The sequence below is a fragment of the Apodemus sylvaticus genome, chromosome 17 (assembly GCF_947179515.1).
Source record: "Apodemus sylvaticus chromosome 17, mApoSyl1.1, whole genome shotgun sequence".
Lineage (NCBI taxonomy): Eukaryota > Metazoa > Chordata > Mammalia > Rodentia > Muridae > Apodemus > Apodemus sylvaticus.
Genome location: NC_067488.1, coordinates 9,661,406 through 9,687,543, shown reverse-complemented (window position 1 = coordinate 9,687,543; position 26,138 = coordinate 9,661,406). Strand labels below are relative to the sequence as shown.

Below are 26,138 nucleotides of genomic sequence, written 5' to 3'. Positions count from 1 at the left end.
AAAAAAAAGCTAGAAGCTCAATCTAAATTCACATTTGACTATGTTTTTCCTGTTATTTCTCCTACTGTATCAAACTTGGCACATCTTTGGAATGGTAGAAACATTTTCCAGTTGCTATTGTGTTAATAGTCAGCAATATCCATCATAAACCTCTGACCTCTACTGTTATCAATGACAATAAATATAATGCAGATTGAATTTTTTTCACTTTATTAGATACATTCTTCATTTACATTTCAAATGTTGTCCCCTTTCCTGGTCGCCCCCCCCCCCCCCCGCCCCAATTTCTTTCTCAGCCTGTTTATTCTTTGAGTATAGAAAGGTTACTGATTTGTTTGAGTTAATTTTATATCCGGCAACATTACTGAAGTTGTTTATCAGCAGTAGGAGTTCTCTGGTGGAGTTTTGTGGGTCACTTAAGTATACTATATCATCTGCAAATAGTGATAGTTTGACTTCTTACTTTCCAATTTGAACCCCTTTGACTGCTCTAGCTAGAACTTCAAGTACTACTATATTGAATAAATGTGGAGAGGGCAGCCTTGTCTAGTCCCTGACTTTAGTGGGATTCCTTCAAGTGTCTCTCCATTTAGTTTAATGTTGGCTACTGGTTTGCTGTATGTTGATTTTACTTTGTTTAGGTATGAGCCTTGAATTCCTGATTGTTCCAAGACTTTTAACATGAAATGTTGCTGAATTTTGTCAAATGCTTTTTCAGCATCTAATGAAATGACCATGTGGTTTTTTTCTTTGAGTTTGTTTATGTAGTAGATTACATTGATGGATTTCCATATATTGAATCATCCCTGCATCCCTGGGATAAAGCCTACTTGGTCATGGTGAATGATCGTTTTGATGTGTTCTTAGATTCGGTTGGCAAGAATTTTATTGAGTATTTTTGCATCAATATTCATAAGGGAAATTGGTCTGAAGTTCTCTTTGTTGGATCTTTGTGTGGTTTTGGTATCAGTGTAATTGTAGCTTCATAGAGCAAGTTGGGTAGTATTCCTTCTGTTTCTATTTTGTGAATAGTTAGAAGAGTATTGGTATTAGGTCTTCATTGAAGGTCTGATAGAATTCTGTACTAAACCATCTGGTCCTGTGCTTTTTTTTGGTTGGGAGACTTTCAATGATTGCTTCTATTTCTTTAGGGGTTATGGACTGTTTAGATGGTCTCTCTGATCCTGAATTAAGTTTGGTATTTGGTATCTGTCCAGGAAATTGTCCATTTCATCCAATTTTCCAGTTGTGTTGAGTATAGTCCTTTGTAGTAGGATCTGATGATTTTTTGAATTTCCTCGGTTTCTGTTATATCTCCCTTTCCATTTCTGATTTTGTTAATTTGGATACTGTACTGGCTAGTTTTGTGTGTCAACTTGACACAGGCTGGAGTTATCTCAGAGAAAGGAGCTTCAGTTGGGGAAGTGCCTCCATGAGATCCAGTTGTGGGGAATTTTCTCAATTAGTGATCAAGTGGGGGAGGGCCCCTTGTGGGTGGTACCGCCTTTGGGCTGGTGCTCTTGGGTTCTATAAGAGAGCAGGCTGAGCAAGCCAGGGGAAGCAAGCCAGTAAGAAACATCCCTCCATGGCCTCTGCATCAGCTCCTGCTTCCTGACCTGCTTGAGTTCCAGTCCTGACTTCCTTTAGTGATGAACTGCAACGTGGAAGTGTAAGCTGAAAAACCCCTTTCCTCCCCAACTTGCTTCTTGGTCATGATGTTGTGCAGGAATAGAAACCCTGACTAAGACAGATACTGTCTCTGTGCCCTCTGATTAGTTTGGCTAGAGGTTTATCTATCTTGTTGATTTTCTCAAAGAGCCATTTCCTGGTTTTGATGATTCTTTGTATAGTTCTTTTCGTTTCTACTTGGTTGATTTCTGCCCTGAGTTTGATGATTTACTGCTGTCTACTCCTCTTGGGTATATTTGTTTCTTTCTGTTCTAGAGCTTTCAGGTGTACTGTTAAGCTGCTGGTGTATGCTCTCTCCAGTTTCTTTTTGTAGGCACTCAGAACTATGAGTTTTCCTCTTAGCACTGCTTTCATTGTTTCCCATATATTTGGGTATGTTGTATCTTCATTTTCATTAAATTCTAAAAAGCCTTTCTTTCCTTATTGGTATCACTGAGTAGAGCATTGTTCAGTTTCCATATGTATGTGGGCTTTCTTTTGTTTCTGTTGCTATTGAAGACCACCCTTACTCCATAGTGGTCTGATAGGAGGCATGGGATTAGTTCAATCTTTTTATATCTGTTGAGGTCTGTTTTGTGACCAATTATATGGTCATATAATTATATGGTCATGAGGTGCTGAGAAGAAGGTATATTCTTTTGATTTAGGATGAAATGTTCTATAGATATCTGTCAAATCCATTTGGTCCAAAATTTCTGTTAGTTTCACTGTGTCTCTGTTTAGTTTGTGTTTCCCTGATCTGTCCATTGAGGAGAGTGGGGTGCTGTGTGAGGTGCAATGTGTGCTTTCAGCTTTAGTAAAGTTTCTTTTACAAATGAAGGTGCCCTTGCATTTGGAGCATAGATGTTCAGAATTGAGAGTTCTTCTTGGTATATTTTTCCTTTGATGAATATGAAATGTCCTTCCATGTCTCTTTGATGACTTTTGGTTGAAAGTCCATTTTATCTGACATTAGAATGGCTACTCCAGCTCATTTTCTGAAACCATTTGCTTGGAAAATTGTTTTCCAGTCTTTTACTCTGAGGTAATGTTTGTCTTTGACACTGAGGTGCATTTCCTGTATGTATCAAAATGCTGGATCCTGTTTATGTATCCAGTCTGTTAAGTCTATGTCCTTTTATTGGGGAATTGAGTCCATTGATGCTAAGAGATATTATGGAATGGTGATTGTTGCTTCCTGTTATTTTTGATGTTATTTTTGGTGGTTATCTTCTTTTGGGTTTGTTGAAAGATTACTATCATGCTTTTTCTAGGGTGTAGCTGCCCTCTTTATATTGGCATTTTCCATCTCTTATCCTTCATAGGGCTGGATTTGTGCAAAGATATTGTGTAAATTTGGTTTTATCATTGAAAATCTTGGTTTCTCCGTCTATGGTCATTAAAAGTTTTGCTCAATATAGTAGCCTGGAATGGCATTTGTGTTCTCTTAGGGTTTGTATGAGGTCTGCCCTGGATCTTCTTGCTTTCATGGTCTCTGGCGAGAAGTCTGGTGTAATCCTGATAGGTCTTCCTTTATCTGTTACTTGACCTTTTTCCCTTACTGCTTTTAATATTCTTTCTTTGTTTAGTACATTTGATGTTTTGATTATTATGTGACGGGAGAAAATTCTGTTTTGGTCCAGTCTGTTTGGCGTTCTGTAGGCTTCTTGTATCTTCATGGGCATCTCTCTCTTTAGGTTAGGGAGGTTTTCTTCTATAATTTTGTTGAATTAAATTGTAGATCTTCACTCCCTTCTATACCTATAATCCTTAAGTTTGGTCTTTTCATTGTGTCCTGGATTTTCTGGATGTTTTAGGTTACACACATTTTGCATTTTGTATTTTCTTTGACTCTTGAGTCAATGTTTTCTATGGTATCTTCAGCACCTGAGATTCTTTCTTCTATCTCTTGTATTATGCTGTTGATGTTTGTGTCTATGACTCTTGATTTCTTTCCAAGGTTTTTCTATCTCCAGAGTTGTCTCCCTTTGTGATTTCGTAGTTGTTTCTACTTCCATTTTTAGTTCCTGGATGGTTTTGTTCAGTTCCTTCACTTGTTTGTTTGTGTTTTCCTGTAATTCTTTAAGGGATTTTTTGTGTTTCCTCTTTATGGGCTTCTATCTGTTGACCCATGTTCTCCTGTATTTCTTTAAAGGAATTATTAATCTCCTTCTTGAAATCCAGCCCTACGAAGGATAGTAGATGGAAAATGCCAATATAAAGAGGGCAACTACACCCTAGAAAAAGCATTTCTTTAACGATTTTTGTGTTTCCTTTTGAAGGGCTTCTACCTGTTGACTCATGCTCTCCTGTATTTCTTTAAAGGAATTATTAATCTCCTTCTTGAAATCCCCTAACAGCACCATGGGATGTGATTTTAAATCCAGATCTTGCTTTTCTAGTGTTTTGGGGTATCCAGGACTTACTGTAGTGGGAGAACTTGGTTCAGATGGTGCCCTGTTGCCTTGATTTCTGTTGGTAATGTTCCTGCATTTTCCTTTTGTCATCTGGTTATCTCTGGTGGTAACTAGTGTTGCTGTTTCTAATGGTGGCTTGTCTGTCATGCAAAGCCTCTGCATCTGTGCTCTTGGGAGACCAGTTCTCTCTGTGTACACAGGTATGTAGGTACTCCTGTGAGACCCGCTCCCTTGTGGTTGTTTTGGGGTATGTAGCTCTGGGGCCCCAATCAGTTCTGGGTGTGGGCAGAAAACAGAAGACTCCTGTCCCAGGCTGCTCTTAGGTTCTTGTGTCCTCAGGGTTTCCTGCTGCTTCTTCTGAGCAGCAGGACAGGTCTCACCTGTGCTGACTGTGTTCTCTGCGCTGATGGATGGTTGGCTGCCTTCCTGTGCCACTTGGATGCCCCGCGCTGTGGCAGAGGATGGTCCCAAGACGGAGACAGAAACTGGAAGGCTTCTGCCAGAGGGCTCTGGATGGGATCCTCTGAGCAGCAGGGCAGGTCTCAGCTGTGCTGACTGTCCTCTCTGAGCTGATGGGTAGTTAGCTACCCTTCCTGTGCCACTTGGAATAGGGTGCGCTGTGGATGGTCCCAAGCCAGAAACACAAACTGGAAGGCTTTTGTCAGAAGGTTCACAGATTGACTCTCAGTCTCAAAATCTCAAGTGCTCAGAAATCCAAAACTTCCTCATCAGTGAAAGCACAAGTTGCAAAGACCACACCTGACCTTGGGTTACATCAGGTATGCCACTGTACACTTCCAAGGTGGAAGAAATATACATTTGAATTTAGGATTGATTTTACTCCCAAGGTTCCATCTCACTCCCTTTACCCATTCTTATCTCCCTTCCACTGCTTCTTCATATAAGCATATATTCACTAGAGCATGCGCACGCGCGCGTGCGCACACACACACACATAAATACAAATTCCAGAAAATAAATATTCAAACTGTATATGACTTTATCTCATGTTTTTAAGTATAATTCCATGAAAAATTAAATTTCATATATTTCTAAGATAGAAAAGTTACATTTCTTGAACCATTACCACCAAAGGTGTATCAATCCAAGCTAAGCACTTTAACAAAATAAATGGATCTACTCTCACTTTAACCATAGTAAAGTAGAAAGACAGTACAAAGAGTAACATGTCCACTGTAATCTCTACATAGCAGTGACTGAAAAGTGGAGTACTCACGGTGGTTTTATCAAATTCAGCCTCAGATGACGTTGGCGACAGAGGACTTACAGGGCTTAGGGATGGGGAACTCTCAACACTAGAGACATATTCAGGATCAGGAACGTACAAAACCTGTAAGAGAATGTTCACATATAACTTCAAAGAAACAAATACTAATGACCAAATAATGTTCTATAAGTAAACATTACTTAATAGTGATCAGCAATAAAAAGAAAAAAATCAGATTATAAGAGTAGGGCAGTATATATCATAACAATCACAAAAAACAAAAACACTTTAAATGGATTTAACAAATTAATTTAAAATGGCTATTACAATAATCTGTTTACATAGTACAGAAAACACCTCTCAATTACTGTATTACTATATTACAGTACTCAATTATTCCTCATCTCAAAGGCAACTTGGCAATAACCAGAGAAATTAATTGTACAAATTTCCTTGACCCAACAATTTTATATATAGAATTTATGCCACGGAATATATATAAAATAGAAACATACAAGTGTTTACTATAGCAGTGTTAGCATTAGCACGAGAGTAGCAACACACTAAGTCCTGCTGTGTAGCTGGTTAGACAGTGGTATATCAATACTATGCATCACTACAGACAAAGAAAGTGGTGAGAGTTCTCTACTTAAATACACCATTCTTTAAGGGTCATAGACAAGCTTAAAGATCCAAACAAAATCCCCTGATAAAGGCTAGGTTATTTCTGCAAGATTTAATTTGTTAACTACTTTCATGTAGAAAACATGTTTTAGTTGGAAGAATAGTTTACCTTTAAAAACATTGGAATTCTGTCAATTTACAACAACTGCTTTGAATGTTTTCAAAAATTCTGTAAGACTATATTTGAAACATAACTTACAATTATTTTCAGTTGTTTTAAAAAGAGAATTAATAGATGTAACTGATACTTTTATCTGGATTTGTTCTCTGAACACTAAAAACTATTTTCTACATTGTTAAACATTCAAAAATGAATTATATTTTACTTAATAATTTTAAACAACAACACATTTAAATAATTACAATACCTGTCCAGTCACGACTGCTCGGGAGAATAACTTATTTAACTGAACAAGTTCATTGGGTGTGGTATCAAATTTCAGAGCTATGCTATTCAAAGAATCCCTTGATTCAACCTGTTTAAAATGAAAAACAGATTACTTTCATCAGTTAAAACAGAAAATTTAAATTATAAGATTGAGTGATTACGCAGTGTTAATACATCTTGAAAACAATCTTATATCTGATTCATAAACTGTAATTTCTGAGAAAACTCAAGAAATATCACATTCTACAATGATCTCAATCTACAGAGACAGAGAGCATGGATGTTAAAACATGTCGTTTACCACAGTCCACACTAGCCGGCAACTCAGTTTCCAAATACAAAGCACATATGTTAAAGCATGTTCCCTTTGCAGCAGCATTACAAGGACTGAGGCAGAGAGATGCTCCCGGTCGGGGTCAGAGCCTGCGCTGCTCTACAGAGGCCTAGGCTTTGGGTGCCAGTGCCCAGGCAGAAGGCTCACCACGGCCTGGGCCTCCAGCTCCATGGACCTGGGTTGCCTTGCCTCGTGCACATGTGCCCTCCCCATAGCTGTGCTAGAAACACACAGAACGCTCAGTCCTGCCACTGCATGGAAGAGAAGAACTGCAATTCTCAAAGCAGGAAGTGACAGCAGGAAATGCAAGCACCTGGGAAGGGAGGATCAGGGGAAACAAAAATCTGTGACAGAGGTCATGAAACTCGCAAGAACAGGTGAGAGAGGAGAGAGGGAGCTTAAGGAAGAGAGGGTGAAGAGAACCCATGTGACGAAGACCGAAGACCGAGGAAGGAAAGGAACCAGCCAGGAGAGAGAAGGGGTGCTGGGGGAGGAGGGACCGATTACAGCAAAGCACAGAACGCCACATCCGCATGGCAGCTCCGTAAGGAAGTTTGCAGGTCACTTGAAATTTAAGCAAAAAGCAAAGGACAGAAAGTGTATGGTAGGAAGGACGAAGGATGAACAGCAGCAGAAAGAAAATTCCGGTGGCTTTAGTAATGGGAAACTGCTTCACTAGGAAGGTATACAGAATTATCAAAAGTGATAACATACGTGTATAAATGTGTATGGAGTGTATGATCACGTTTGCACGTCTATACACACGCGTACATGACTGCGTACAGCACAGAGGTCAGCGAGCAGTACCACATTGGATTGCTCTTTCTGTTATATTTCCTGGCAGTCTTCTGCTGACACTCAGGCTGAGTGATGACGCTAAGCTGACTGGACGTCATCATGCTCCAGGGACCTGCCGGCCTCGTCTCCCCTCCGCTGGGACGACAGGCACACCCAGGCCTGGGTGCTTACGCGGGTCCTAGGGATCTGAACTACAACCCCATGTTCCCAACACTGGTACTTCTCCAGCTGAGCCGTCTCACAGACAGTATGCATGTACAATATTTTTATGGCCCACTCTAATTCCCATTTAAAGTAATTTTACGATGAAAACCGCAGCGTGTGTGTGTGTATGTGTGTGTGTGTGTGTGTGTGTATGTGTGTGTGTGTGTGTGTGCGCGAGCGTGCGCGTGCGTTTGAGTATGTGTGCATGTGTGTATATGACCTGATTTTTAGCTTTTAGCTACCTAAAAATATAATGATTAACTTTATATCATATTATATTTACATATAAGCTACACCACATATATTTTTCAAGTGGCTTGGCCAAGTTCCTGGAACTCAGGTGAAAACAACCCTGCCTTGCTTCAGCCTCCAGAGAGCTGGGACTACAACTGGATACAACTATGCCATCGTGAGGCATAAGTATGTGGTATAGAAAGGTCATGCTCTATGAAGACCTGACAGACTTCATCACGTGTTTCATAGATTATAATAAAATAGAGTATAAAACAACAATATCTTGCCTAGCTTTCACATTTCTTTCTGTTTATAATTTGACATGTTGAATAAAAGAAAAAAATGAATCTTAAAAAAAGACCTCTTAGATGTTTAATATGATCCCTTGTCAAAAATGTGAGTTTTTAAAGAGACCATCATAAAGTAAGAATGTTGTGGTTTTTAATGGTCTTCCCTTACTCCACAATAAATGGTTCTTATTTTAAATTTTCTCCTTATTTATTACATGCCAAGAATGGCAAATTCCTAAATTCAAAACCAATAAAATTATATAGCTTATGACCATGACATCAAAACTATATCACATACATTTTTATAGCATAAAATATATCTGAAGTATCAAATCTTATTCTTTTTTAAACATTCAAGAATATACTTAATTGTATTACTGAACCTTTCACTACTTGAACGCATTTGCTCATTCCAACCATGTGGGCACAAACATGCATAATTTAGGGATGTAGTGGCTTTAAAAATCCAACTCTTTTTATAGCAGTTAATTTAATTTTACCTAAAGATGTAGTTTCTAGCCCTTTGAACATGTTTAACATGGCAAATACATGGCAAAGTATATGTGTGTGTATACAGTATAATACTGATTAATAAATACAGTTATGTTAGAAAAATACAAAGTAAAAAAATTAATCTGAATTCATATATTTGTTGTACAAAATGTTCAGCACCATCTAAATCATGTTTATATTCAACCTAGTAAGTAAAATGCCACACTCCAAAATTAATTTGTCATCTCAGCCATCCTCTATTACCAGAGGAAGAAACAGCAACACTGCCTGAAGCCTGTCTCAAGAACAGCAGAGCCCCGCTTTCACAGCTGAGGAGACTCAGTACTCAGCCGAGCTCGGAAGGTTCCACCCTTCCTTAGCACTATCATATCATTAGCACTGCTGGGAACTCAATTAGCAGCTCAGTCTTAAAAAAGGTAAATATTTTCCTAAAAGCCTAATCTAATAAAATTATTACAGCGTAGGAACCCTGATTCTAAGTTATCATCAATATTAAATTTAACTAGCCAGAATACTGTCTTTGTAGAACACAGTAAGAAAAACAAATCATAAAATGCAATTAAGAGTCCAAGGATTATTATTAATGAAAGTAACACACACAAAAAAAATTCAGATTTTTTTAAATGAGGCAATTAACAATACTTGACTCATCTGCAGTCAAACAGAAAATGCCTTTGGTAAGACTGTTACAGAGATATATTGCTTCTGCCAAAGTAACTTACAGTATATTCAATAGTTCCTTTAGGCTTCTGAAAAGACATCCTTCTCCCATCTTTCTTGTCTGGGGTCTTCTTTTGGCCAGTGTCTAAGAAAAAAAGGAAGCAAAACACCAGTTAAACTCATTTTCCTTTCAGAGTAATGACAACAGGAGGCTATCAAACTCACTAATTTAGAGGAGCATTATTATTATTATTGTTATTACTATTAACTAATGTCTACAAAAGATACCATTAACATATACAGGAAATTATTTATAATAGCCAGAAGCTGGAAAGAACCCAGATGCCCCTCAAAGGAGGAATGGATACAGAAAATGTGGTATATTTACACAATGGAATACTACTCAGCAGTTAAGAAACAATGAATTCACAAAATTTTTAGGCAAATGGTTTGATCTGGAAAATATCATCCTAAGTGAGGTAACCCAACCACAAAAGAATACACATGAAATGCAATCTCTGATAAGTGGATATTAATTAGCCCAGAAGCCCTGAATACCCAAGGCACAAATTGCATAACAAATGACTCCCATGAAGAAGTATGGAGAGGGTCCTGATCCTGAAAAGGATTGATATAGCATGGGAAGGGAATATAAGGACAGAGAAAAAGGAGGGAGGTGATTGGAGAAGGGATGGAGAGAAGAAGGTTTATGGGACATATGGGGAGGGGGGATCCGGGAAAGGGGAAATCATTTGGAATATAAACAAAGAATATAGAAAATAAAAATATTTTTAAAAAAAACTTGCCATCTGAGTTTGTAATCGCTGCCACTAAACTATACCCTCCACAGTGTGTGTGCTGCATTCTACACGTTCCCTTCAGGACCTACCAATGGCCTGGAGTACGGCAAGCCATTTGAATGGACATATTCTGACACAATTTAAACTAGTACCACCATAATTCTTATAACTGCAGCACACTTTCCATAAGGATGTGGACCAATGAGATAGCTCAGCAGATACAGGTCCATGCCCACTCCTGGGGACTCCATCTCTGGAACACACACCATAAACAAACAATTAATTAATTAAAGGTTTAACAAGGCGTTACAGTGTGTATACCACAAAGGTATCAGGGCAGATGTCTGACAGGTGCATCTTTCCCTGTGTACCCCAAACATCTCATGAACTCAAAGTGGAGAGGCTGTTAAAAGTCAAGTGTAAACAATGGGCAAAAGACAAACAGAAGCCACAAGACAATAAGAATTAGGTTCACAGAGAACAAGTGAAGTGCAAGTTTAAATCACAATGGGATACCTTTTCCTAAGCATCAGACTGAGGGAAAACTTAAATGCTTAACTAAACTGTAGGAAAACTGGCATTATCTTGTATTTCTGGTAGGGTGCAAAATGCTAAAATTCTTAAAAAGAATGTTAATTTTGTCTATCAGAATATTCTCTTAACCCTTCTGTATATATCTGAAACATATAATTAATTTTCTGGATGAGAAAATAGGCTGTCTTATAATCCTTGTAAATTTTAAATAGAAATTTACTTCTATTGCTTTGTAAGTCACCAACAGAGGGAGCCAAAAATATAATGCAAAATAAGCCCCCAGGGCTTGTGCCAAAGTGGGGAAATATAAACTGAATTTAGTCATTCTCATAATGTCAGATACAGCCACCACGACTTTCTCCATCCAAAGGAACAAGGGCAGAACATGTCTCTGCGGTGATTACGTTAGAGCTGACATTGTTATAGCTTTCTTTTTCTTTTATTACCAATCAGAAATGACTCTCACACAGGTTGCTCTTCCACCAACACAAATCCTGGAGAAAAGATGGAAGCCCTAAAAGATTACTCTGCACAGTGCATGCATGCCCACGAACCTATTCCTATTTTTGTTCCAGGTTAAACCACTGTGCATGAACTATCAGTGAGTTATTCAATAATTCATGCATGGAAAGCAAAGCGACTGGAGGGAGAAGTGAAGGAGTCTGGATTGCAGGCATTCATCAAACTGTCATTCAGTTCACAAGATGTAAACCACAGCAGCTGATCAAAATGAGAACTCTAACAACAACACAGGAGAGGGTCTACTGATTGAAATAAGAGCTATAAAACAGTGCTTGACGAAACCAATCGTGAATGTTATGAACCGGCAAACGGCAGACAAAATAGCTCACAACATGTGTAACATGTTCCACTAAAAATAAGTCAGATTCTAACAGTACCAAGTGGCTAATGCTGTGAAATCAGGCACAATCTTAGGAGCCGGGTATGATCTTTCATAAAGATCCACTCTCTTTCCTAACTAGTCATCTTTCTACATTTATTTCCACTACAAGAGATCCCAGCAACGATGATATTCAATAATAGTCTCTGAATGGTCAGGTTAAATTGATTTACAAAGTGCAATGTTCAGAATGGATAGCTTCTTTATAGAGAGATCAGTTCCACCAGAGAGAGAGAGAGAGAGAGAGAGAGAGAGAGAGAAGTCCTGTATGTGCTCTTCTAAAACCCAGTTTAGAATTCTGCTAAGTCAGTTTAACAGCCTAACACAACTCCCCACCCCACCCCCTTCACCCGCGCCCCACACCTAACCACCTCTCATAGCTCATCAGGTTCTCTGTCATCCACGGTGGCCCAGTAAGTCTGATCCCCAGGGTCTGATGAACCATGCTTTTTGTCAGTTTCCCATCATCCTGTGTTTACTTACCCAGGTATATCTGGAAACAAGCTCTCTTTCCTACTGCAAAATCCACTTCTATAGTCCCAAAGACTAGGTGATGAGTCTAAATATAAGTTTCTGACCACGCTTGAACAAATATCCATGAATTTAACATTAGCTGTCATCGTATTTTCTGAATCCAGTATTTGTGACTGTGTGGGACACATATCATACGTAAATATATATTCAACTAAACAGAAAAAGTTTTGAAACTGGAGTCTTAAAGGATGACAAGGGTTCTTTTTCGGTGGTTATTTTAGCTATTTTTGCTATCTTACAGAGTTTTTCTCTTTACTCATAAAATCAAGAATAACTGTTTATCCTGGATGGCCAATCATGTTGATCTTTGTCTTATGGATACTGATTTATGCCTTTATATTGATATATAATGGATATATAATAATATATATTTATATTTACATTATACTGATTTACATTTTGATTAATTGCTAGTAAACAAAAACTAGCAACCTCTGACACTTGTGCTTGTTCTTAAAGCATGTCCCTTTCTTAGAGCACCAATCATGTGAAGTGCGGGGCGCCACTTTGATAAGTCAGTACACAAAAGAGCCTTGAATGGAGGCTCGCTCCTCTTAGCTTCAAGATCACGCTCCTGTCTCAGTTACGTGATGCCAATTACAGTCTGAAAACATTCAATGAAGTAATGCAAAAACACATAATGGGCTATCACAGAATTTACTTCACTGACCTCATGGTTCAAATCCAAGGCCACAAAATGTAAATTTTTGTTTGTTGCTCAAAATTAAGCACTCTGACAGTTACGTGAACCATTTCAACTCAGCTCTGTATTTTCAAAATTCAATAAACATTTTAGAAAACTGGGAGACAAGCTAAAGTACCCAAGTTTAAAAAAAACAAACCAACCAAAGCTAGTTAACCTCAGTTTGTGACGTGGAAGCATTAAGGATGAAGTCACTCGGAAGCTCTGGATTCTTCTCCACCCATGCCCTTTACTCCATCATTTTTCATCAGCTCTATCATACACATAACACTAATGCGTGATAAATGCCTCAATGTCCAGTTCAACAGTTTGCAGATGGACAGCATTAAAGACACCAATGGCCGGCCCACTTTGAAGGCTTAAAAACACTGCTCACTATTGAGGTCAGAACTTACAGACCCGACAATCACCATTTTAGGAAACTGGTTCCACTACAACTCCTACTTCCGCGATGCCCTAGGAGCTTCCTATCCAGGGGGCATAAAGGACCAAGATAGCTAAGAGAGCCCAGCTTCAGAGTTCTCTCTCAGGCCAGTTAACAGAGGCATAATGAATTGGGATGGGGCAGAGATTTGTGAGACGTAAACCACACCCCTCTGCCACTCTGAACCCAACTAGATAAAAGAACTAGACTCAGTAAGCAGATAAGAGAGGCGGAGCTTTAAAGTCAAGTAAATATCCAGCTGTATTATTTGTTCTGATTTTTCTTTGATTATTTGTTTGATTAATTAATTGCTACACTCCCAGAGATTGAGATTTTTAAAATAAGGATAGTCAATGGTTAGTTTTATGTTTTAGGTTCTAAAAGGTAAATGAGAAGAACATTGACATGGTGATATTTAAAGAATCCTGTCATCAAGAGGAAAACAGAATTGATATGAGAGAGTTTTGACAAAAGTTGATACGTTAATTTAAAACCTTAAACTTGTCAAAGCCACTGATCTGTATTTAATTAGTAGAATATGATTTAGTAAATATTTTTAAAGGCTATACCATGAAAGCTAACATCATCAGCAAGCACATTCAAGGTGGGTACATGTTTACAATCAGATCATGGGCAGGATTATACTGTTTCTTCTGTAATTGTCATTGGGAACAATGGTGTTGATTAGCACCCTTACTGTGCCTCCGTGGTGTTTCAATTACCATTTTCTTATAGAGATTCACCTCAAAAGTCAGCAAACACTAACTGACAAATGATGGCCCTGCCCCAAGAGGGTCAGGCAGAATAATTCTGGCAGCCCAGTAACTGGGCTATTTGTACACAGTGTAAAACCAGAATGTGTGACCTAAGTTTTCTCTACTCTTTCCATCAGTACTAAAACATGATGCAGTAAGAAGCAATATGTGGACAACAAGCAGGGCTCCAGACTGCAGACAACCTATAAGAATGTAAGCATCTCTACCAGGAAACATTGTCAAAGGACCCAGATATTTTTTTTTTTTTTTAAAAAGGTATATAGAAATGTAAGCTATAAAAAACAAACAAACAAACAAAACAACCACAAACAAACCAAAAACCTATCCAGAAGGGCAGCAGAAGCTAAAGGACTCATATGCAAGAACAACTGTATCCCAGCCCAAACCCAACTGCAAGGTCCAAAGAAGTAAATTCTCATTTTAAACAAGCACTGCTCAGGAATCTTAAAAGTGTGGTTCTATACAAATGCACACATGGTGCTCTTTAAAACTGTGGAAAATGTTAGGGAGCTAAACTTCCTCGTAGCCGGGGCCTCTACCTCAGCAGTCTTGTCAGCAAGCACTCACTGTTGGTTAAGCAGGGAGCTAATCACACTTCTTATAGACTTCAGAACTCTGCATCAGAACTTTAGACAGGCGATTTTTTTCTTAACGGCTGCATGCTATTCCCAAGCTGTCTTAATTATCTTTTTCACCAGATTTGCTTCCAATGGTTAAAAACCCCAGAGATCATTTGAGAACCTCTGAGATCATTTCATCCAACCACATTCACAAGCAAGGAAATTCAGGCCCAGAGGGATTTGGTAACTTTTCTAAGTTCTTTCACAAGTTAAAGCTATGCCAAACCCACCCACTTACTGTGGTCATGCCACCAAAAGACATCTCAGGGCTTCGTTAAACTGTGAGATCTGGGGCAGCGAGAACATTAGAATGTACAAGGAACTCATAAGCGGTTTCAGCAGAAGACACATCTGAATGGCTTCTGAAGCTGTAGATCTGAAGAAAAATGTCAGATCTAGTGCTGTGTTCAATGTATGATCAAAAATGAATGCTCTGCATATGCCTGTGCACATCAGTTTGACATCAGTTATATCCTTCTCTAGTTGGGTGCTCCACATACGATGCGATCACCCATTCAGAGTGACCAACTACAACTGTCAAGTAGGAAACTGAATTTCAGTTAAAATTTTTTACTCAAACATTCTCAAGTATAGTTTTTTTTTTATTCCTGGTCTCAACTTTAAAATTATTCTTAATCCAGCTAATACCTTTACAAAATTACCCCCCCCAACACACACACACACCTTTGTTCTTTCTAATTTCAAGAACAGAAAACCAGGAGTTCTAATGAAAGAAGAAAAAAATGGGCAAGGTAAAGAAATATGTATTTAAAGGAGCACGCTGAAACTAGATTTTAAAAGTCCAGTTTTTTTTTTTTTAAGCATAAGTTACACACCCACACACAGGGATGTGCAACTCATTACTTCAGTGCTCCTTAATAAATATTGGTGCGGGACTATGGATAAAAATTTTATGTATTTTGTGATTTTTCCCTACTTTTAAAATTGAACTGCTCATATTGCCACTTTTAAAGCATCCACAAAAGTGAAGACAAGCTGATGTATGTATACATATACACACATATATGTATATACACATATACATGTATATACACATACATTCTCTCTCTCTCTCTCTCTCACACACACACACACACACACACACACACACATACACACATATATATGAATGACTGATCCCACAGAACGCCAATAAAGCTGGAAAAGCTACCATATGCATTACACCGGAATGCACACGCAGCACTTTACACTTCTCGGTAAGGGATCAGTATCGTGCCATTATAACTTTTTAAGAGGAGCCCAAGTTGCAGTGGTGGAAGAGAAGGCACGGCGGTTCTTCAAATCCGTGAGAAAAGTTTCCACGTTGGGCCTCAAGAAAACACACTTTGCAAAACTCACGTAGGTTCCCAGAGGAGGGAAGCACTTCCGATTACAAAGTACCATTTGTTTTTGTTTTGAAAGTTAGGACACCAGCCCTGGCTCGCACCTAGGAAAACGACAGACCAAAGCAAAGGCAGCGCAGACCCGGCGTTCTGGAAGTCTAACTCCGTGGACGTCACAACTGGTTGGAGGAGGCAGAGGAGAGGGGAGGATCACTCACGGACTCGGGACGGGTCGGTGGCGGCGCCTGCCGGGGCGGGAAAGGCCACCCCGCAGCGTCGGGGCTCGGGGTTCCCGCACACCTGCGCGACCACACACCTGCCCGCGGCGCCGCCTCCCCGATCCCGGTCCCGGTGCCCGTCCGCGCGCCGCGAGGCGAGCGCCGCCGCGGGGTCGAGGGGACTCACCGGGTCCCTCGGGACTGGCCGGCGAGGGCGGCCGGAGCTCCGCGGGCCCGCAGCCGGGGTCGCCCGGAGCCGGCTCCCTCAGGTAGTCCTCGAAGCGCACCTGCCGCGCTTCCCCGCCGCCGCCGCCGAGTGCCCACAGGCGGCTGGCCGTGCCCCGCAGCAGCCGGCCGCTCTTGCCGGTGAACGTGGTCAGGTAGTCCATGCCGCCGCCCGTCGCCACGGTTCTCTGGGCCGCGGCTGCCGCGCGACAGCGCCCGCCCAGCCTGTCGAGCCGGGGGCGGCGGCTCCGCGCCTCGAGGCGACCGGCGCGGGCCAGGCCTCCTCCTTCGGCCCGGGACGGACCATCGGCCGCCGTGTCGGGGGAGCGCGGACACACAAAGTTCCTGAGAAGTTCTGCCTGTCGCTGCCGCACTCCAATCCCGGCAGAGCTTAACTTAGCTGACTGTAGCTCTTCTTCCCCGATGGACCCGTGGGTAGAAACGCCGGGACCTCTGAGTGTCCCGCGCCGGTTCGAGCCGCCCTCCCCCACCGTCCCGCCGCGGTGGAGCAGGCCGGCTCCCCCTCCCGCCCCGCCCCACCCCGTCCCGAACTCAGCCGGACTTTCTGGACCTCTGCGGAAGGGAGGACTCCTAGCCTTCTCCCCGGGGCGAGGTGGCGCTAGCAGCTGGCTTAGACACTCTGCTAAGCGTACTGGAAGTTCAGGAGCCCAACAAAGTTTTTGCTAATGGTGTGTGTGTGTGTGTGTGTGTGTGTGTGTGTGTGTGTGTGTGTGTGTGTGTGTGTGTCTTGTTTCGTGGGGGAATAAACTATATAAAAACTTGTACCTTTAGAACAGTCTTTAAGAGTGAAGTGATGGGTACTTTAAATGTTGAGTCTGCAGTCAGAGTTTAAATAATGCAGTGTGTCCCATGTATAAGGTTCGCTGTGAGTTCATAAGCTAATGCTAAATTGATTTTGCAGGAATCCAATTCAGTGAGAGCTCTGATGAACAAACAGATCCACCTTTTAGGTGGAAAACAAGAGGTTTGAGAAAGATCAGTGAGTTTTGACACACAAGCTTACTACTCGGTTTTGCTTCCTGGGAGATATGCTCGATCTTTTTATATGTCTGTTTATGCTTTTGATAGTTTTCCCCCAAAATTGAATGAGCCCTCTTTTCTGGAATCGCCAGTATCTTAAAATAATTGAGGAAAAGTTGTGAATTGCTTAGTATGTTGAAAGGCCAAGAACTCTGAATAATGGAGTCCAGAAAATAGGGAACTTATTTGCCCAGTCACTAAAGTACTAAAGATAATTCCTTCTGGGCCTGCTGCCCTCTGATCAACATTTTAAATCTTCATCTTTTTCCCCATTCCTTTATCATTATCAGTTTAAATTCTAACTTGATTGCGTAAACTTCAGGATCCTAACAGCAGCATCAACTTTATATCTGGTTAAAAATATAGAATGTGTGGGCAGCCTCCCCAGAGTGCCCGATTTACAGTGCTTAGGACAAAGAGGCCAAGGAAATTGCATTCTCAGCAAGCATCCGTATGCTCAGAAGTGATGCTTGGTTTGAAATCTGCTCCAGCCTTCCTTCTGTATCTCTTAAGGACATATTGGTTAGACCCTGTAAAGACAATGTTTGTGATTCCCCCAAACTCAGATGTTCAAATCCTAATCCCCACAGGAGGGTTTACTGAAGTTATTAAGCCATGGTCAAGTCCCCTGGTAGATACAGCCTCCAAGCATAGCTACCACATAAGCATCCACAGCTAAGACAGTCTGTAACTAGAAGGGGGCATTGCCAACAAAATCTGGCCTTGTTTGTTTTGGATTTCTAGACTATGTTAGCCATAAACCACCCAGGAATGTAACCCAGGATGTCCTTTTGACATCCTAAGAACAGTGGTTAGTTTGCCTTGGTGATATCTGAGAATTACATTTCAGTAGAAGGCATTACTCCAGCTCAGTACCTCACCGAGTCCTCTCAGAGCATCAGCATGTGAGCCAGGGTTGGAAGACACAGGCCTGCAGTCCTGGCTCTAAGGAAACAAGGCAGCACTAACTGTTCAAAGCGAACCTGAGCATCCTACCAAGTCGTTTCAAAATAAAATTTAGAGAAAGGAGGAGGATGGAGGAGAGGGAGGGAGGAGAGGACAGAAAGAGAGGGTGCTTCAAAAATATGTTTAAAGAAAAAATCTTGATAAACAGAAATTATGTTTCTAGGGTATGTTTTCTATTGTCTCACTAAATGTGCTTGCTTTTGGGATTAGCATAAGCAGTGTTTGAGTTCTTAATACGCACTTTTTACAAACAGTATGAATCTGCGTCCTGCTGTTTCAAATACAATTTTACAAGAAGTTATCCCCTCTCCCCCTTTTCTGCATCTATATCACAGAAGGCAAGAGTTGCCGGACAAACTGTATACTTTAATGTCTGTATACCTTACTGACTAAATACTTTACAAATTTGATTTAAATTCACATGATCAGTCAACCTCTTTTCCTGTGTGCCGCACTTATTATCTGAACTGTCATCATCCTGGTGAAGTACCAAGCTTATCACTCAAAAGTTTCTTTATCTTCTACAGGACCCAGAGAATCATACACAGGCCATCAAATATGAACGCTCATTTTTCTTCCGTTTTCCCCTCTTATCTTTCTATACAAGTTCCTTTCTATATTTTGACTCAGAAAGAGGTTCTTATTCCTGTCCCTACCTCCCCCTAAACTCTACTTTTTATCTTGATCTGTTTGGCAATTATCTGTCACACGCCAGCCTGTGAGTCTTCTCATATCCTAGGTCAGCAGCATGAACTTCTGTTGTCCTTAAAAACTTTCCTTGTCTACCATATTTGTTTGTAGGCTACCATTTACCTCATGTTTAATGTATCATTGCTGGCATCTAATACACATATCATAAAATCCACCTGTTCAAAGTGTACAAATTATGGAAGCACTATTAAAACTATCTTTAAATGTTTCTATCATGTGAAAATAGGCCTTCTGTCTGTTAGAGTTCCTCCTTACTTGCTGCCCTGAGCAACCACTAGTAGACTGTGTGTGGGTTTGCTTTCACAACATCTCACACAGAGAAATTGTGTAATGTTGATCATTGAGGCCTAGTTTCTTTCACTTCATGTATCACCCGTGGACCTGTCTCATGCTGCAGATGTATCCGTATAATACATAATGCTCCCCCAGACAGAGGCCACACTTACCCATTTGTATGTTGAGTTTTGGGGCTTCCCTGATTTTATGCTTAGTATTAACAATGTTGTAACCATCTCTGTATCTAAGTTCCTTTCCTGACATACTTCACTTGAGTATATACAAAAGCTGGAGGTCTTTGATCGCCCAATTTCAAAAGATAATATAAAATTAAAACTTGTATATTGGTATAAAGTTAGACATACATCAATGGTAATTAAGCATTAAGAAGTAAACTTCATATGCCATGTTGGTTTGGTTTTCAACGAGGATGCTGAAGCCATCTAATGTGTGGGGGCAGAGGGAAGAGGTTACTCTCTGCAACAAACAGTCCTAGATGGACTGGTAGCCCCATGACTGTCCCCTTACTCCAAACACACATGTGAACTCAACATGACTCAAAGAAACAACTATAAGTGCTAAAACCTTCTAACTTAAACGTAAGATGCAAGAAATGTTAAGTTTTTGGACTTGGCAAAGGGCTCTTAGCTCAGATATCCAAAGTTCAGATAACCTAAGAAACCTGCAAGCTCCTGCTTGTAGTAGTCAGTGAAATGCAGTAAGCAGACAATAAATGCCAATTTCTTTGATTACAGTAGCAGAGTTTAAAGACATTTTGGTGACAGTGAAACTACTGATTTTTGTACATGACAGGTATGTGGGCATACAGCATGGTACTTTCTGCAAAGGGCATTTGCAGAATCTATACACAGTTGTTAAAAGTTATGTACTTTCAAATTGTGGGGCCCACAATTCAATTTCCTATATCACAAGGAGAAAATGGAGGGAAAAAGGTAACTTACTCCTTTCTGGCACAAGTAACTTATGTTAAGTGGGAGAGACTAAACTTTTATTGTATAGTATGTGTACACAGACTATTACAATGTTTTGTAAGATAAAAGATATTTCAATGAGGCTATTCTGTCTTGTAGGAAGTTGAGAGATTGTGCAATGTTAAATTACTGTTACTCAGTTCTGGTCAAAAGATATTTAACATAAAATGCTATATTGCTTAATCACTAGTACTTTCTGCAACGAGTGTAATGCGTTCTTTCTCTGCAAGGGTAATCTTTATATCAGTTAAGGTCACTGGAACATAGTACACATGGCTCCTAAGGACACAGGCCCTAGGTCTGCCTTAGGCTCCACCTTCCCCACCACTAGCAATGCAACGAGAAGCAACTGACCTAAGCGCTCTGTCCTTTGAACTCCTTACCTATGAAAAAAAAAAGACACAATGGAGGGGGCAAAAGGTAACTTGCTCCTTTCTGGCACCAGTAACTTGGGTTAAGTGGGAGAGAGTGAATTTTTATTGTAAGGTGTGTATGTATACATAGCCTATTAAAATGTTGAGAAGAGCTGGGCAGTGGTGGTGCACACCTTTAATCCCAGCACTTGGGAGGCAGAGGCAGGAGGATTTCTGAGTTCGAGGCTAGCCTGGTCTACAACGTGAGTTCAGGACAGCCAGGATTACACAGAGAGACCCTGTCTCAAAAACAAAACAAAACAAAACAAAACAAAGCAAAACAAAGCAAAACAAAAAAAACATGAGCCAGGTCTGGGGAGATAGCTCAGTGGCAAAGTGTGTGCTATATAAGCATGAAGAACTCAGTTCAGTCCTCACCATCCATTTAAAGAGCTGGCCACAGTGACACACTTTTTATCCCAGTGCTTTCATAGGTAGGGGAATCTCTGGAGCTTGCTAGCCATCAAGTCTAGCTTAACTCAGGAGTCCCAGGTCCCAGTGAAAGACCTTGTTTTAAAAAAAAGTATATAGTTCATAAAGAACAATTCCTACCCTTCCACAAATGTGTGACCACACACACACACACACATCTTCATGAGTATAGATGACTGCCTGAAGAAGGATATTAGTACTTAGTAAAGATGTTATTTTATAACCTTTGTTATGACAATTTTGATCTTGCTTAATACACTAAGTAACTGTACGGGAAGCAAATGCAGGATCTGGAGAGATGGCTTAGCACCCAAGAAAGCTTGCTTCTCTTTCAGGACCCAAGTTTGAATCCCCAAACCCACATCTGTCATCTACTAACTGTGAAACTCCTGTTCCAGTGGTGGGCCTGACACCCTTTTCTAGCCTCCAAGGGCACCTAGTCACATGAGGTAAATAACGTATATATAGACACACACACACACACACATATGCATATATATATTTATACATAAAATAAACTAACAGAATATATTGTTAATTACATTGGTATTCTCCATGCTCAATTTAAAAATAATTATGACATATATGCAGAATTTCCAATGAGGAACAAGTTACTTGTGAAGATGTAATACACAGGTTTTCATCAGGGAGTAAATTTTACCTTCTTGCCTTAAGTCTCAAACACAATAGCCATATCTTTTTCTTAGAGATGGAGAACTACACTGTCTTTTCCTTAGAGATACCTTGTCTCATTGAAATAATTTTTTTCACTAACATTTTTAAAGAAAGAGAAAATGCAGGTAATAAAACAAAAATTAAAGGAGTATTAAAAGCTAAATAGTAAGTTTTCACCTCTTTGCAAAACCAAGGGTCTGTGGCATCTTTTGTATCTCTTCAGGAATCCTATGTGTTTATGCATAAAACATCCTCACATAAATGTGCACTGCTATGAGCATGTATGTACATAGACATGTGTAGCTTTTTGTTTTAAAGTACAAATGGCAGTTTATTGTAGTCATCAATTTACTTAAATTTATTTATATTGAAGGCTTTTTTATACAAAAACATATTGGGGAACTTCATTGGTGATACAGTTTTGGAATTGAATTTGTTGTAAATCTGGAGTGCCAAGAATACCCTACATGACATTTACTTACCAAAAATTATGTTGTGAAACACTCATGGAGAGCATATTGCTCATTGGTTGGAGCAGTGGTGTGTGTGTGTGTGTGTGTGTGTGTGTGTGTTTACTAAGATTATTGGTTGAGTAAACAACAACTCCCCCAGATACCCCAAAATTTAAAGCCCTCCCAGACCCAGACACCATTACATAGAAGAAACATTGTTCTCTTGATTTTTGGAAACACCAACTGCAGCATCTACTGTTAAATAACATCAGCAGCTTACCCTTAAATAGGAAAGTTTCAAATAACCCCTTTTTTGTGGTATATATACACAATGGAGTACTATTCAGCCATTAGAAACAATGAATTCATGAAATTCTTAGGCAAATGGATGGAGCTGGAGAACATCATACTAAGTGAGGTAACCCAGACTCAAAAGATGAATCATGGTATGCACTCACTAATAAGTGGATATTAACCTTGAAAACTGGAATACCCAAAACATAATCCACACATCAAATGAGGTACAAGAAGAACGGAGGAGTGGCCCCTTGTTCTGGAAAGACTCAGTGAAGCAGTATAGGGCTAAACCAGAACAGGGAAGTGGGAAGGGTTGGGTGGGAAAACGGGGAGGGAAGGGGGCTGATGGGACTTTCGCAGAGTGGGGGTCTAGAAAAGGGGAAATCATTTGAAATGTAAATAAAAATATATCAAAAAATAACCCCTTTTTCTTTTCAGGTATCTGCAGATCAAACTGTATCTCTCTAGCGCATGTTAGCAAATGATTTTCCAGTGAGCTGAATCCCTAGTCCATCAACTAAGACAAGTCTGACTAAAAGTAGGAACTTAGGGAGAAAAAAAGGTGAGCAAACTAGAAAATCACTCTGAATTTATTATTCTACCAAAAGGTGTAATAATCAATCATTTGAGAATAATGAGAACTATATCTCCAAAATACATTGGTTCGTGCTTTTCAAATTTTCCTAATTTTGTGTTATTTATAGTTTAAAGAAACTGTCGCCTGATTTGTAGGTTTGCCTTACCTGAAGTAGTCCAATATTAACCTGGATTAATTACCTGGTTAATATTGTCTTTGTGATCCTTCCTCAATCCCCACCCTTATCGGTCAGTCACATTTTTCTAGGCTCTCCCAGTTCAAGATCACATATTTATTTATTTATTTATTTATTTATTTATTTATTTATTTATTGTAAAGCCGACATCACACGGCTTTTCTATTCATAACACCGCTGGCATCCGTCCTGCTTCAGTGAGACTATTAGGAATAGATCCTTTGCTTTGCTCATTACTTTTCAAAATACTTTCTAATGCCAATGAAATTACTGGATCTTCGAGGAGAAATGGGATTTCACCAGAAAGCATGACAGAACTGTTTTGAGAAAAATCTAGACATTTTCCTCTCAAATTGAAGCACCCGAGCATAGTGCGCATGACGGCGAGCCTCACCCGAGCATAGTGCGCATGACGGCGAGCCTCTAAACAGGACGGTAAGATGCAGCTCATGTTCTCATCAAAAGGCTAGCCACATTAATAAGCACAGGAGAGAACTGGATCTTCAAGAAGTCAGACTCTGTCAGACCAGGTACCTGCAACTATTACGGTGCAGAAATGTCAGCACTCAAATTTCTTATGGGAGAAGCAGAAACACTGATAAAATGAGAGAGACAGGCACTCAGCAGAGATGTTTCAAAAGCGTTAAGAACAGGCGTCTCTTTCAAATCACTGCCTCAAGACCTGTCAGTTAAGCTACAACCTAGCTTGGTACAGAGCCAAACCCTGGTTACCCTTGACTAACTGTTCTTTTCTTTTTAAACTCCCTTCTCTTTCTTCTCCCTTTCTTTTCTTCTCCCTTTCCTTTTTAATATTCAAAGCCTAGTACTATTCTGTTCACAGAGAGGGCTACTAAAGGTACACTTGTTGTCAAATAGGAGGCTTCCAATGTGTCCAAGTAGCAGAAGGGAAGATGGTAACTTATTTAGCTGTAAGTATGATTACAATATCAAAGCTTTGATTGGTCTTTCAGTAGAATGGGAATGGACCTGATAATACTGCCCTGCATTAATAATCTTTACCATCCTTGCTATGCACCAAATAACTTGTTCTTATTTCTGAACATTAAAAAGTGTTAGTTCCCACCCATGTCAGAAGACCATTTCCATGTGAGTGAAGCGAAAGGAGACCTAGCAATACCATCATTAAAAATTATAATTTAAACCTAGGTCACAACAATTCACATCACCTTAACATAGAATTATTTCTGTACTATTTTTACAACCTCCTGAAGGTTATCATTACAATTACATAATTACAGCCTTAAATACTCTATACCTGGAATGAGGCAGCTTCTGGGGCTTCTGGATCAATTTCACTCAGCTCTGAGTGAGGGCCAAGAATATTGCAACGTCTACTCACAGCTGTGAGAACCCAACAAAGGCGTTTAGGAAGCAGGTGCTCAGAATCCCCAGGAAGGAATGTGCTATTGCACTGGCAAAGTTCCCCTTGTAATGCAGGTTTTTGCTAATTCCCTGTGGCTGTAGGAGGGCGTGTATCTGCTAGTGCCATCCCAGCCATGGTGTGCTCCCAACCTCTGTCTTTCAGACCCTTTTGTAGGCTCTCATTCCATATTTTCTCCTCTAAGATCTACAGTAGGTCTTTTGATATTGCTCTAGCTTACTGTATTTATTTAATAAAATATTTGTGTCTTAAGCTGAGGAAAACATTTGTGAGATATTAAACACCTTATTTTAATGTTAATTTTAGATACTTAGATATTTTCGTTTTATGACATTAAATTATACTTAGAGATTAAGCTTATTAAAAATTAATTGTCCTGTCTTGGGATATGTATTTTTTAAGTGAGGAGAAGAAAACAGATTGAAAACCATAAAGAAGAGGACAGTTATAATTTGGGCAGAACTTAACTCTGTTGCTCTTATGACAAATCCAAGTTTCCAGTTTCACTCCCTAGGATTTTGAAGCCTTTATTCCCTGTTCAGGGATGGCAGTCAGAGAGACAAGTGGGATCTGAACCTGGTATTGTTTCAGCCCTAGACACATCGGAGTGTGGCAATAAAACAATATCCTGCTTCCAGGTCCATGTCTGTCTCCACCCAGCCATGCTGCACAAGCACTGAAAGAACTGCCCCCTTTCCTAGGGGAAAAATGGGATGCCCTGCTCCCAACCACTCTGATCCAAACACCATTTGAGAATGCACCAGAAATGACAGCATACAGGAAAAGAAACCCAAATCAGGACAGTGAATCCTTAAAAGATCCTGTCAGTAACCTGAGAGCTCTGGTTTCAGTGAATCAGGCACTGACTACTTGCTGCTATTCTTATTTTTTACTTCCCAGTCTTCCCAGAAATGAGCAGACCCAGCAATACACCCACATTCGAAATTGCAGTCTTTGCTACCCTCGCAGGCGTACAGGTAAATCTGATGCTACGGCTACCCACAAGAGAAGCAAGCAGAGCACTTCCATCCACCTCATCCTTTGCCCAAGCACTCTGGTGTCAACACCATGGTGACAATTATTGACTAAACTCAACAGGGACTGAGTGGTTGTCATGTTATGCTTTTTCTAGTTTTTATGTTTTTCTAGTTTTCTAGCGATCAGAAAGGAAGGGCTAGGGATGAGAATCTTAAAATATACAGAGAAATCCAA

General features: G+C 40.1%; 1 protein-coding gene across 5 annotated transcripts in view; it reads right to left on the bottom strand.

The window, feature by feature from the left end:
- Positions 1-26,138, bottom strand: part of Oxr1 (oxidation resistance 1) — a 409,810-nt gene that overhangs the window by 51,467 nt on the left and 332,205 nt on the right. For 3 of the 5 annotated variants that reach the window (XM_052160406.1, XM_052160408.1, XM_052160410.1), the window contains 3 exons: positions 9,481-9,563; positions 6,366-6,473; positions 5,323-5,436 (listed from right to left, as the gene is read on the bottom strand). In XM_052160406.1, the coding sequence (XP_052016366.1) occupies positions 5,323-5,436; positions 6,366-6,473; positions 9,481-9,563 (305 nt within the window). Of the gene's footprint in view, positions 1-5,322; positions 5,437-6,365; positions 6,474-9,480; positions 9,564-16,458; positions 16,901-26,138 lie in introns of those variants that run through there. The other 2 variants (XM_052160407.1, XM_052160409.1) reach the window with 2 other exon arrangements.